The sequence below is a fragment of the Oxyura jamaicensis genome, chromosome 11, assembly GCF_011077185.1.
Source record: "Oxyura jamaicensis isolate SHBP4307 breed ruddy duck chromosome 11, BPBGC_Ojam_1.0, whole genome shotgun sequence".
NCBI classification, from domain to species: Eukaryota; Metazoa; Chordata; class Aves; order Anseriformes; family Anatidae; genus Oxyura; species Oxyura jamaicensis.
The window spans coordinates 7,691,305-7,704,842 of NC_048903.1; the positions used below are offsets into that span (position 1 = coordinate 7,691,305).

At 38.6% G+C, this 13,538-nt stretch overlaps 1 protein-coding gene across 4 annotated transcripts in view; it reads left to right on the top strand.

Annotated features, from left to right (window-relative positions):
* The window catches only part of MYLK3 (myosin light chain kinase 3), a 39,939-nt gene extending 27,619 nt beyond the window's left edge, over positions 1–12,320 (top strand). For all 4 annotated transcript variants that reach the window (XM_035337090.1, XM_035337088.1, XM_035337087.1 and 1 more), the window contains 9 exons: positions 1,117–1,222; positions 2,580–2,673; positions 2,999–3,108; positions 4,298–4,439; positions 4,893–4,963; positions 6,314–6,442; positions 7,520–7,672; positions 9,063–9,195; positions 10,569–12,320. In XM_035337090.1, the coding sequence (XP_035192981.1) occupies positions 1,117–1,222; positions 2,580–2,673; positions 2,999–3,108; positions 4,298–4,439; positions 4,893–4,963; positions 6,314–6,442; positions 7,520–7,672; positions 9,063–9,195; positions 10,569–10,640 (1,010 nt within the window). In that variant the 3' untranslated portion in view covers positions 10,641–12,320. The remainder of the gene's footprint in view (positions 1–1,116; positions 1,223–2,579; positions 2,674–2,998; positions 3,109–4,297; positions 4,440–4,892; positions 4,964–6,313; positions 6,443–7,519; positions 7,673–9,062; positions 9,196–10,568) is intronic.
* The last annotated feature ends 1,218 nt before the right edge of the window (positions 12,321–13,538 follow it).

The window sequence follows — 13,538 nt, forward strand, 5'->3', positions numbered from 1 at the left end:
TTTTACACTTTTATACGGCTACTCATGTGTATTATAGATAAAATAATAGCTGGAGTGGTACTTGCTTTACCACCTGTGTCTTACAGTTCAAGAGCATTTACCTAAACACTACAGATACCTTTGGTGATGAAAAGAAGATCAAATATACATTTTTTTCAAACTTCCAGATAATTTTGTCAGGTGACATCTTTTGTTAATGCATAAAGTAAAATGTTAATACCCAAAGTGTCCTGTGATTTGACTGTGTTAAAAAAGCAGGGTTGAGAGTCAAGAGGTGGAATCCTGTCCTCAGTTACAGGCCTTTATTTCTCATCTGTAAAAGCCTGTTAGCAGTAAAAGCTCCTTACTTGAAGCAATAGAGAGGTTTTGGATGTTTTCAGTACCTCCCTTATGGCTCTCTACAAATGCAAATGTATATATTTTTGTAATCCTATTTTATTCTTTACTTTTTTGAAAAAAAGCCAAGTACTTGAGTTTGCATACTCAACTGATTCTTATTTAAAATGAAGAAATAATTCCATTGTTCTGGATATTTTACTTGCATTCCACTCTAAAAATAGTAAAAGAATTTAATGTTTAATTTTATCCAGATACTGCAGTGCTTATCCAAATTCCAGCAGAAGAAAAAGTGATGACATGGTAGATGAACAGGAAGCAAAGAGAAAAGATAAGAGAGGGTAGTCCTGTACTGAAGTGCTTTATCCTGAAGTTCTGTTTTGAGCATTTTCATGAGCAGCTTACCAGCAGCAGTCTGTGGTTGGCTTGTCTGGGCCCTTGGTATTTTTCCCTTAGAGCCCTACTGCCACAGAAAAGCTGAGTGCTGCAGCAGGGGAAGAGCTGCATTTGTGTTTTGCATTCCCAGCTCTGCCTCAGCAATTCATCTCTGAGAAACTGGGCTTGCCCCTTCAGGAACAGTGATACTGAAAGTGAGGGGATATATGATTTGTGGAGCTGTAGGTACCAGGACCACAAAAGACAATTGAGACTTCTCCTTTTACTGACCAATGCAACAAGGTGGCATGCATATCTTGTGGACTGAAAACATTGGTATGAGGAAGCTGAAGTTGCAGTACTATGTGGCAAAATGTCTCAATAACCTGGTTTCCTCCTCTTTAGATGACAGCCCTTCTCCCCCGGCTCCTTTTGAACATCGCATAGTTAGTGTCAAGCAAACCGAAGTGACAACGTGCTACTCAGTGTGTCATCATGAAGTACTTGGGGGGTAAGTCTCTGTGTCCCTAAAGCTGTAGTGCAGGTGGTGGCTAAGTCACAAGGAAATGCAGTTAGATCAAGAACTAGAGAGATTATCTTCAGGTGGCTCCAACGTGCAGCAGCATGGGGAGCGACAGGTACCAGCTCACTTCTGTATTCCATGGGTCTGAGTTGAGCAAAAGGTGATTCAAATGTATCTAGCTGTTTTGGTCACGTTCTTAACGTTCTCAGTGCCTTAAGTCTTGTAGAAGAAGTTGGTTGGAACTGAAAGTAGAGAAAGAAAGAGTAAATTTTATCTAGGACAGTGAAGCAAGGAAAAAGAATGCAAATAGGATGTCAGATCTTTCTATGCCTCTGTTCATCCTCACGGCTTTCTTTGGGCTATGATAGTTTCCCTTGGATCAACCTGCCTGTGGATTGGTTTATAATCTAAGGGCACCTCCAAGGTCTTTAGGTTACTGGTTTCTGCCCCAGTTCAATTTTCAGACTCCTGATTGTGATCTTGGATGACCGTCTTTTGCATTTGTTGTAATAATCCTGGCCACAGCTGGAGTTGTGAGAAAAAGTTGCAACCCTCATGCAGACAGATTCAAAGCATTTCAAGTCACCAAAGCCCGTTAGGTCAGGCAGCTTCTAAAGATCTTTTTTTTTTTTTTTTTTTTTTTTTTTTTTTTTTTTGCCATGCTGAATATTTTGTGAAAGAAAACTAAGGGGAAAAATTATAATTATTTTGACCTTGCATTTAGTCTTCACTCATGGGAAATCTGCAGCTGCTTCAGCCTTTGTGTGGCTGCATCCTTACTTATCTGACAAGAAGCTTTGATTAACAGGCTAATCCAAGTACGAATATGGCTCAAGTATAAGCCTGATGATGCAATAGCAGGGAAGATGATGTTTAGAAATCATCCCAAGGGACGTTAATGTATCTGGGTGACACAGGGGAGAATTTACAACATGCAAGAAATGCAGCCTGTGGAGTGGCTACGGTTACGGGTGTTAGTCATTTTAAAAGTTATGAGATCAAGACAGAAATATCCTTGTTAATATACCCACTAACACATCACTGAAGGACAGCAAGTGGGTACAGTTACAGAACTGAAAAAGAATATCATCAGGTCATCACACCACTGTGAAACGTAGTAATACGAAGGGGGCATAATATTTTAATGTAAGAATTGAACAACTGGCTGGAAAGATAAAACTAATCCTTCATAAGCTGAGAGAAAGAGGAGACTCATGCTGCTGGCCACCTGATTCTGTTCACTTTGTACTGTGCTATTTTTAAATCAATGATAAGAATAGTTTGAAAAGATTTTTTGCAGTGAGCTGTGTTAAGCTGTATTCCAACTTTTGTTTGGTATCAACAGGGGGCGTTTTGGGCAAGTCCACAAGTGCACGGAAATAGCAACTGGTCTCAATCTGGCAGCCAAAATCATAAAAGTGAAAGGATTAAAAGAAAAGGTAACCATGTTCCTGTGAACCTAAATGAGCATACTGTTGCTCGTTTTACATGAGCGTATTGCAAACACCTTAGCACTACCTCACTGAATCAGACCATAGAAGCCAATTTGTCATTGCATAGTATCAAATATTGTAAAATCTGTCTTAGTAAGTAGTAGCTTGGGCTTTGTTTGACTGTTTGTCATCTCCAGTGTTTGTGAGTAAGCCTTTTGTTCACATGAGGCCTGTGGTATACCTGCTGTAGGGTTTTAAATAATTGTATTTGAATGTATTAGAAATTAATGAGCATATTTGCTCATTTTTTGTTAATTTGTTCCTTTTTCAGGAGGAAGTGAAAAATGAAATTAACATAATGAACCAATTAAATCACGTGAATCTGATCCAGCTTTATGATGCCTTTGAAGCCAAAAACAATATCACTTTGATCATGGAATAGTAAGTTTAAATTATCTCAGAAAGTGTCAGTTTTTGGAGTTTGCTTTGGTTACTAAAAGAAACTGAGAACGATGATTCCAAGGTGTGAAAAAGTCTCAAATGGCTTCACAGCCTGTGAGAGTAGAAAATACTTATTTTCAAGGTAATTTCTTCAGATAAAAATATATATATTTGGCAACCTTGTGGTTTAAGCAAGTGCCAAGAAAGGCAGCTATCTTCAAGTGCATGAACCAAATTACAAGACAGTTAATGAACAGAACCTCACTGTGGTTCATTTTTCATTTTAAAGGCCCCCTAACATTGTACCTAGCTACCAAATTCTAAAGAAGTGTTGAGGGTAAGTAAAACCTCAGAGAAAAAGTAAATGTGAGAGACCCAGACAAGAGAAGTGAAGTGTAGAAAGAGGATAGACATGGAGAAAGAAAGTAATTCCTTACATTCATGGTCTGCTCCCATTTGAATAACATGAAGCTTAATAAACATGCCTTCCCATTTGCAGCTTACAAAAAAAATCTAAATCAAATACGGAATTCACAAAAGGGAGATCTAATGATGTATGCCTCCTGGCTTTTCTGTGTAGTTGCATATTGTTTTTCATTTATAAACAAACTGAATTTCCACTACGGAACTAATTGTTAATGGTGTGAAGGAAAAAAGGAAGCAAAATGAAATAGCAAACATAAATATAGTACATTTAAAATGTGTATATTACAATTTTTAAAACAGAAAATTAGAATTGTTATGTTACAGAACCTTGTTGGAGCTATGTTTGATGTAATGCTCTCTTAGTTTTTGTGCAAACTTAATTTCAATTGTCAGCTCATGTAAAGCAGCTGTCAGTTTTAGAAGTTTCATTCGTTACACTGTGTAGGTTAAAGAGTTCCTTTCTCTAGGCTTTCTCCAGTTCCCCGTCTGGTCTCCAGGTTGTGTGGTCTTGAGTTTGTTTGATTCTCCCTGTACCCATCAAATATTAGCAACAAGTCTTCCAGTTTGGAAGGTGCTGTAGATTAATACTTCATCTCACACTCAAAAATAATTTTCCTGAGGTCATTGAGAATACTGATACACTTTTACTGGATGGTAATGTTAGGTCCTGTGCTAAATTAGGACTTAGGTTTCCAACTTGGAAGTAAGTTGAGCTAATGAGGAATTTTAGCTTTTTTAACACTTCTCTATGTCAAAATTTTAGTCTTGATGGTGGTGAATTATTTGACCGGATCATAGATGAAAACTACCATCTAACAGAGTTGGATGCAATCTTATTTACCAAACAAATCTGTGAAGGAGTCCACTACTTGCACCAGCATTATATTCTCCATTTAGATCTGAAGGTCAGTAGCTCATACTCTTTACTCTTTAGTGTTGCTGTGGTTTGGACCACTACAGTCTCTAAGTGCAAGAAAAGAATTATTTCATTGACTTATTTCATTAAAAAAAAAAAAAAAAAGTCTTCCTTAATTGAGTAGTCACAGTGAATGAAACTTTAGAGATTCATATTTTTTCAATGTTTATTTGGTAGCTTGCTTTTGAAGGCAAAACTTCTACTCTGTTTTCACAGAGGAACACAAAAGTTCACAGGAACAAAAGTTAAACTTCTTTATAGATCAAAAACCAAACTGTACATTAACGCAGTATGCCAGTCAAATCTCTTCCGTAATGGGAATAGAAGGAAAAGAGTCATCCTAAACATTATGACTACTGTCTCTGAGCTTTTTTTTACTCTTTTGCTAGATTTGTTTCTCAGACATAAATTTAACTAAAAATACTCTCTTATCTTTTTATAGCCTGAAAACATATTATGTGTAAATCACACAGGAAACCAGATTAAAATCATTGATTTTGGATTAGCAAGAAGGTAAGAGTTCAGTTATGATTTAAAAATAAATAAATAAATAAACATGTTTTTTTTGTAGTTCTTGTTATATTTTTGTGTTTTGGGGGCCCCAAAGTGATTCTGATATGTGAATGAGTTCACTAGTATGCTCCTGCAGTCAGGAGTTTTCTGCTGTGTGCATTAATTATCTAATTACATTTTCAAATAATGTTTCTGTTGGATAAACCTATGCTGCTGTTCTAATTATCTCAAAATGATTCCCTATGTAGAGCTTTTACTCTAGGGACTTCATGAAGGTGCTAGAGACTTCATGACTGCTGAATTTTGTTGTGCAGGTTCTGGTTGTGGAAATTATCTGCTAAACAAAAATGTTTGAGCCATCCCCCATGCAATGGGAAACGCTTAGAGAAATACAGACTTTTCTGTCTTTTACTTTGCTTGCCTTGTTAGAGGAAAGCTGTGGGAGCATGAGTCAGTTCCTCTAGAGTAGAAAGGAATGAATCCCGTTGGTATAGCAATAAAAATGTGTATTTCTTCTCTAAACCCTTTGGGGCTTGTTAAGCCAAAACCTGGTACGTACATGCATAGACATACCGATGTGTGCGTATGTATCAAACACTTCTTTTAGAAGTATTTTATGAAAACAAATGGATATACTGAGGCTAATTTATTTTCGTTTTGAGAATGAGGGTAAAGATGCAAACTTTCACTAAAGCAGGATTGAAAACAAAGCTTTCCAGGAAATGGAGATGCAAAAGCAATGCTTTAATTGTTTTCTGTCTCTGTACATAGATGTAGCTTCAGCTGCCATATGTGAAACATTACTGGTTATTCTGTATCTGTACCCTTCACTTTAAGTAATAAAACAGTATCATTTTCTCTCTATATGGATCATTGTCTACTTGTTAACCTCTTCAGAGCCCCACCTTGGCAGTTATACCGTGCTCCTATCTGTTGTATAGACCTTTACCCTGAGGTACAGCTGGGCACATCCCACAAAGCTAATGCTCTTCTAACCCATTTCAGTTGAAGCTGGTTTATTTGTTTTGTGTTGGACAGTATCTGCTGGAAAGCATCCTGTGGAGCCTGGCAGAGAGTCTTCTGTCACTTTCTGGGAGAGGCCTCTGCAGGTTTTATTGCCCTTGGTCTTCCTTTTTGTTTTGCTCTGGCAAAGGGATAGTTTGGTTTATTACACCTGTGGTCACAGCAAAATTCACCAATTTATCCTTTTAAGACCTTAATGCTGTCCTGGTTGTCTAGGTGAGTCTGGATGCTCTCTCTGTCCTTTTAGGCATGCCTTGGTTTCTACAAATGAGAGGTTTGTTTCCCCAGCCTGCTCTCAGCACTGACGCATGTCTCTTTCTGATAAAGGTACAAGCCTCGTGAAAAACTGAAGGTTAATTTTGGAACTCCAGAGTTCTTGGCTCCTGAAGTAGTGAACTATGACTTTGTTTCCTTCCCAACAGACATGTGGAGTGTAGGAGTCATCACATACATGTTGTAAGTAAGCCTGTGAGGGACTGTGGCAATGGCACCAAAGGCTCTGCAAGAACACGCCAGTGGAGTGTATCTGCAAAGTAGGAATGCAACAGCCATTGAGTCCATTTGGACGGGACCCCTAATTCATTCTGTTAAAAGCAAACAACCCCAAGCCACAGCCTTTTAATATGAAGATGTAAGGTGGATATTAAGTTTTTAAACAACAAGTAACCCTTTTGATAAATACGAAAATGTATTTACCGACTTATTTAGCAGGTTAAAGTGGGCCAGGTCATGATTACTCAGAGGAGTGGACCAAAGCATGTCTAAATTTCCATTTTGATTGTGTTCTTGAGGATACAGATTAATTTTCAAGTTTGCAGTCTGATTATTTTATTAGCTGGGACTTGGTGTGCATCTGCACAGAGGGGTTAATGTCAGATGTTAGACCACAGGTCATGGCACAAATGACGGTAAAACATCTCCAGTATCTGCACGGTGGCTGTGGAGGGTTTGTCTGTCCAAAATCTGTAGCTTCTGACAAGCTGATTCTGCTTGAAAAATTCTCAGAATTTTGCACAGATGCTTTATGTGAATGAGATAAATTTCTGGTTTTAATTTGTTAGTCAAAAAGCAGTTGAATGAAGGAATAAATTATTGAAACAATAAATCAGGGCTTAGAAACTAATTGAAAACAGGATGCTATTGTTCAGAATTCAGTTTAATTCAGGCCAAACTGGGATATGCACCTTGGTTAGGAAAGCTCTTGAGCCCTCCTAGCTTTCCTAGCTGGGAATGCACCAAAGCATGTACTTAAATCCCTGCTGAATTATTTTTTGGGGGGTGATCCGCTAACAGTGCTCCCTGACTTAGCCGCTAGACAGTAACACTAACAATATGATGATGTTTTATTGCTCCGAACTATTGGCTCATCTTTAATAGGGACTAAGAACTTGAACCCCCCCCCCCATAACTGAGAGCCCTTCCTCTTGATAAGCTAGCTACAGTTATAAAGCAGAGGAGTCAGGAGAGGAGAAACTCATCTTGCATATAGCTACTTATGTCCCATTCCACTTTTTTTTTTAATCTTTTTTTAAGGCTCAGTGGCCTGTCCCCGTTCCTGGGAGAAACTGATGCAGAGACAATGAATTATGTAGTCAATTGCAGCTGGGATTTTGATGCAGAAGCATTTGAACAGCTATCAGAGGAAGCAAAAGACTTTATTTCCAGACTACTTGTGAAAGAGAAAAGGTACTTTCCTTCTCTGATCACCTAATAACATGAAGTTCTTCCTAGCTGACTGTTTGAGTTAGTCAACAATGAGAACTTATTATGTGACGTTTTTGTTTGCTCTACCTGTACTTACTGGGCAGTTTCTCAGTGATTCAGAAGCCCCTTTGTAAAAGGAAGATGTCTATGTACCATGGCTGAGGAATGTTGCCTTTCAAAGCAGCATCAATACAGGCAGAACAAAGGAAATCTGGAAGGATTTGCTCTGTAGGAATCTGTCTTTAATATTCCTTCTCTGAGCAAAAGCTATTTCTTTTGTTTTGTTTTTTTTTTTTTTTTTTTAAAAAAATCTTGAATGCCACCGAGGATAAATGGAAGCTGCAGCTGTGAAAATGTGCATAGTTCTCTTCAAAATGGTCTAAATGCATTTGGTAGATATTAGGTAGCATTTGGGACTTAACTCTGCATGTGGCTTGTTATTCTGGGCTCCAGTGAAATAAAAAACAATTGTATGTATGAAATGGCAAGAGCGAGGCTGATGCTGATGTCAGACTATGACTGTGGAGATGGATGGGGTAAGTGGGTAGAAAGTATTTTTCTCTTGCTGAGTAATGATACAAAACTAATCAAAACAGGAAACGATGCACACAATAAAGTAGATTGTGTGTTTGAGGGCAATTCAAAGAAGTGCTTAGAATATTAGTATCTTCGAGGTCATTACCTAAATCAGACAAATCCATTAGCTTACTAGTTACATTCTGAACAATTTTTTTCTCAACCTTTTCTGTCTCTCTTCCCCCTGCTGCTTTCCCCCCACCAAACCTTCCCAAATAGAACTCGTTTCTCTATTACTGTATTTCTCAAAGCTTTTGTATAGGTTTTCACATTTGGGCCTGCTGATGAATGTCAGGGTATCATCTGTGCTTAGCTTGATCCAAGTTTAAGGTGAATAGACATTTGTGCTTTAAATATGAGGCACAGAACAAGCCTGCACTATAGCGGTAGACAGGTAACAGCAAAAATATTTTTGTGTGTGAAGTGATTCTCTCAGCAGTTCTTGATGCATGTAACAAAATGATACACAAACTGGTGAACCTGTACAGCTGCTGCTTCAACCCCCTCCCCCCCCCCCCCACAAAAAAAAAAAAAAAAGGCACAACTGCAACTGAATATTTAATATTTAAGGACAGGACAATCAACCCACTGCAGACTCCCTAGCATCTTTTCACAGCACTCACTCCTTACATTGGAGAGTGCAGGATGTCGTTAAGACCCTATGATCTGGTTGTTGCATTTCAAGAACTTGCATTGGTTTATTTAAGGCAAAATTCTGTGATCAGTAATACTGAGGAGCACAAGGCTCTGAGAATGGCAAGAGGCGTGTTTACATGTTAGATTTCCTTTCCTGCAGCTGCCGGATGAGTGCAACACAGTGTTTGAAACACGAGTGGTTAAACAATCTGCCTGCCAAAGCCAAGAAGTCCAAGCTTCGCCTAAAGTCCCAGTTGTTGCTGCAGAGTTACGTGGCTCAGAGAAAATGGAAGGTAACTAGAGTATGCCTGGAAAATTTATGTCCAGAGGAAAAACAGCTCAACACAGGCAGGGGCATTCTCTGCTTCATTGTATCTTGGCTTACTTTTACTTGTAGGTTTTTTTCTTGTTAACATGAGTTTGAGAAGTCTCCTAATTAGTATTTAAAGTTTTACATCTTATTTCTTTACAAGTGCAGAGGCTTCAAATGTTGTTTAACTTACTCTGAATGTTTTTGTTTTGTTTTGTTATCATAATGGAGATATTTGTGCATTAACAACAGTTGCTTTGTTGTGTTGACACTATAGGGCAGGAGTACAAGATAAGGCAGTTTTGTGCCTCCCACTGCGGAGAGCGGAAGAGAAAAAAGAGAGGGGAAAAAAAAAAAAAAAGAGAAAAAACTAAGTTTAAACACATCCAGGGAACTTGTCAGGAGCTTTCTGATAAGCCCATACTCTTTCAGAAGTAAATTTTGGCTGAAGAAATGATAGATGAGAATTTCTACTGGAATCTTTATTGGATCGTAAATAATTGCTCCTGAAAGGTGAACATTGTAGCCTTTTACGAATAGGCAGTGGAGGAAATGTGAGGACAACGCAGGTCCATTTCCTTTTCTCCTGTCACTGGAGAGCTGTAATTCCTTGTCAAGGAGTTAAACTTGAGACTTATGCTTTCTCCGTTCTTGCACTCCAGCTGTTTCATCTCACACTTTTGCATTCGTGTTTTAAAAATTACATCATCTAAAGACACAAGGACCCTCAGGTCCGTTTCTGCAAAGGTGCTTTTCAGCCAGTCAGCCCTTAGCATGTGTTGGGGCATGGGGTTGTTCCTCTGCAGGTGCAGGATTTCACATTTCCCCTCACTGAACTTGATGAGGTTCCTGTCAGCCCATTCCTCCAGCCTGCCGAGGTCCTTCTGGGTGGCAGGATGGCCCTCTGGTGAATCAGCCACTCTGCCCAGGTTTCTGTCACCTGCAAGGTTGCTGAGGGAATGCTCTGCCCCATCATCCAGATCATTAATGAAGATGTTAAACAGGACTGGACCCAATATTGACCGCTAGTAATGGGCCTCCAACTGACTTTGTTTCAGTGATGAGAACATTGGGCCTGCCTGTTTGGCCAGGTTTTTTTATCCACCTCAGATTTTCACCAAGAGTAGCATGTTTCAGCACCTTCATAAAAGTAGAACTTTGCTTCAGCTGGTCACTGTATAACCAGTCTTTAAAATACAAATACACAGCTGTTATGCACAGCAGTGCACACAAGGTGTGTGGGTGGCTAGAGGTAAATGCATTTTTTTTTCTGCGCTGAAAGAAACTCCACGTCGGCCACAGAAAGTCCTTTACTTCAGTTACACTCACACTTGGACTATTCTGTTTTGTTCACAGAAACATTTTTATGTGGTGGCTGCTGCTAACAGACTGAAGAGATTTCAGAGTGTGGCTGTCAAGCTTCCTTAAGCTTGTAAGAAGCATCTAGCACTCATGAAGACGGACATGAAGCCATGGGAGAAGGACTCCGTATCTTCAATAGTTTCTACCTTTTTCTTTTATAGCATAAAGTTTTGCATCCATCTTTCTCAAACATTGTGTGTTAGTGCTTAGGTTCCTGAAGTGCCTTGAGGCAGAGGCACTGAAATGACTTCTGAAACCAGAAAATACCTTGGTTTGTTGTTACAAGTTTTTAGTTGTACATAGTGATGGAAGAATATGGCAGTTAGTAGGGCTGACTTCTCACTGAAGGCTTTGATTCTGCAGAATATTGTTGGTCTGTTTACATCAGAGAACACCTGGGCAGTTTTTTGGATTCTCACTCTAGGCATGGGGTCTCTAAAGGCTTTCTTCACAACTGCTGTACATCATCAATTTCAGAGCACTGCCAGAAGAGGGGCACTTTTTTTTTTTTTTTACTCAGGTGTCTATTACTTAGGGAAAAAAAAAATATATATATATATATATATATATTGGACATCCTTTTCTTCTGTAAGTTTTCCAAAAAGATTTTTTTTCTAAAATATAAGGGTGATGATTCAGTACAACTACTTTTTTGATTCTTTTTTGAAGTTTTTGATTCTTTTTTTTTTTTTTTTCCTGTTCTCCTTTAAAAAGCAGGTACTGCCTGGTTAGCAAATAAGACAAATCTGGTTTGAAGCAATTTAAGTCAATTTGTCCATTACTGTTTTTTCCTATGGTCAATTGAGTTGAGCTGAATTGATTGAAGTTTTACTTTGGGGGGGAGATAAGGGAAACTGCCATGAATAAAAGTTACCTATTGACTGTTGGTTCTGTGCAAAAAGATCTCATGTTGTCCAGAAAAGATTTCCAGACACTTGATTACACATTGGAAATTTGTGAGTGCTTTTCATTGGCTGTGACTTAAGTTTTAGTTTGAGGATTTTTTCTCCTTTGTGACAATTCTAATGAAGTTTATATGGAAAATGGATATGCTGTGATACACAAAACACATCTTAATGCTGTTCAGTGGCAGAGAAATAGCATATTGCCTGACTTTGCCTTTGGCCCAGCTGGGAGGTTGAAGCCCTTTTTCTCCACTCTGCTCTCAAACATTAAACTTTCTTCACTCTACTTACTTGCAATGTTAAAACTTCTTCCTGATGTATAAAGAGCTGGAGCCACTTACAGTCTTGCAGCTAGAAGCATAACATTTTTTTTTAACTAGACCTATGGTTTCCTTTATTCCTATACTGGTTTCTGCCAAACTCAGTGTGAGCTGAATGAGCTCTGAGTAGTATTAGCTTCTGTTTTTTTCTTAAAATTAGCTTTCCAGCAAAGCTTCCATTAACTTTATGGACTTTCATATCTCTTGAATTAGCAACAGGGTTGGTTGCTAAGAAAAAAAGAGGATTTCAAGAATGGCTTACCCTTGTCATCTTTTCCACTCTGCTGCTTCTCACTTTTTACTCCTGGATTCTGGGCTTGTGCAGCACTTCCAGAATCAACACAGGGAAAAATGATTAAAATCAAATGAGGTAACCTTGACAATGTATCACCTTCTGTGAAGGCCCACTTTTGTTTGTTTTTCTTCCACAGTGGTTCTGCATGCTGGATCTGGTTATATTCATTGGTCTGTATATTTCTGAACTAATACTAATAAATTACATTATAATGGAACAGGCCTAATCCTCCTCTTTGTTTTAAAAAAATAAAAAATCAGACCTGATAGCATCTTTGGTCTTAACTACAGAATGCTCATCCACTAGCTTAGGTTCTCTCCCATCCTGAGGATCCTCTGCCACATATTAGATGAGACTTAATAGATATTTTGTTACAGCTCCTACTCGGGGGGTTGATTAACTTAAGATTTTTCTCTGCCCATCAGGCATTTGTTTGGAGTCTGTTTCTTGAAAAAGTTACTGGTTTATTTCGGGATTCTCATCGGGAATGAATCTGGCTCTTGCTAATTACAGTTGACCGGAAGTTATTTCCTTTCTTTAATGCTTCAATTGCACTGGGAGGCAAAGAAATGAAAGGTAAATATTTAGTAAGTTTTGATTTTCTACTTAGAAGACAGCAGAGAACATCTATATTAATTGCCTTCTTACAAAAATAGAGGAAGAAGCACACTATTTCATCTCAATTTTCTACAAAGAAAGGCTGCATATGACCTGTAGAATTGCTACTGTGTTCTTAACAGAAAGAAATCCCTTTTGTACTGCAGAGTGATGTGGTTGCAGAGACTAGGAAGACTGTCTCTGGAGCCTTATGGGATGTTTCACAACGTGAAATTGTGCATTTTGCTTTGTGGTCTACAAAAAGCTAAACGGACATATGTTCTATAGGACAGTGGAACAGTGAGTAGGAAAAAAAAATGTCTCCATAAACTGAAGGCTAAAGCAGGAATTAACTATCTGTAACCCTGCTGCCATCAGTGTCACAGGTGCAGGGAACATGCACAGTGATGAGTTTTTGGCAAGCCATTAAAATACTGTTGAGAAGTTCACGTGAGGAATGTGTTTCAAATCTTTATGTTCAGACAGGAGTTACTTTCCCATGGGTTTTGAAATGAGAGTTTATGGAAGTTGATTTCTATATGCACAACTCACATAGAAAACACGAAAGAGGGGCAGCAGGCTTGGTTTGACTTCAATTAAAGTTATACTAGCCCTGCGCTGCTAGAAGTTATGATTTTCCTTCAGTATAGTATAATAGGTGGGATAAAAGTGTTGGACTGCAGAAGTTGCCTCCAAGAACTATGGGGAAGAGCCCTCTCCTCTTCAGTTGAAGCTTATGCCCAAGATACAAATTACCCACTGCCCTGGCTTTGAAATCCTTGTTCCCTAGATATCTTCCATAGCACTGTCCTCTATTTTTTATTTTGCTCGCCCTCTAAGGGTTTTA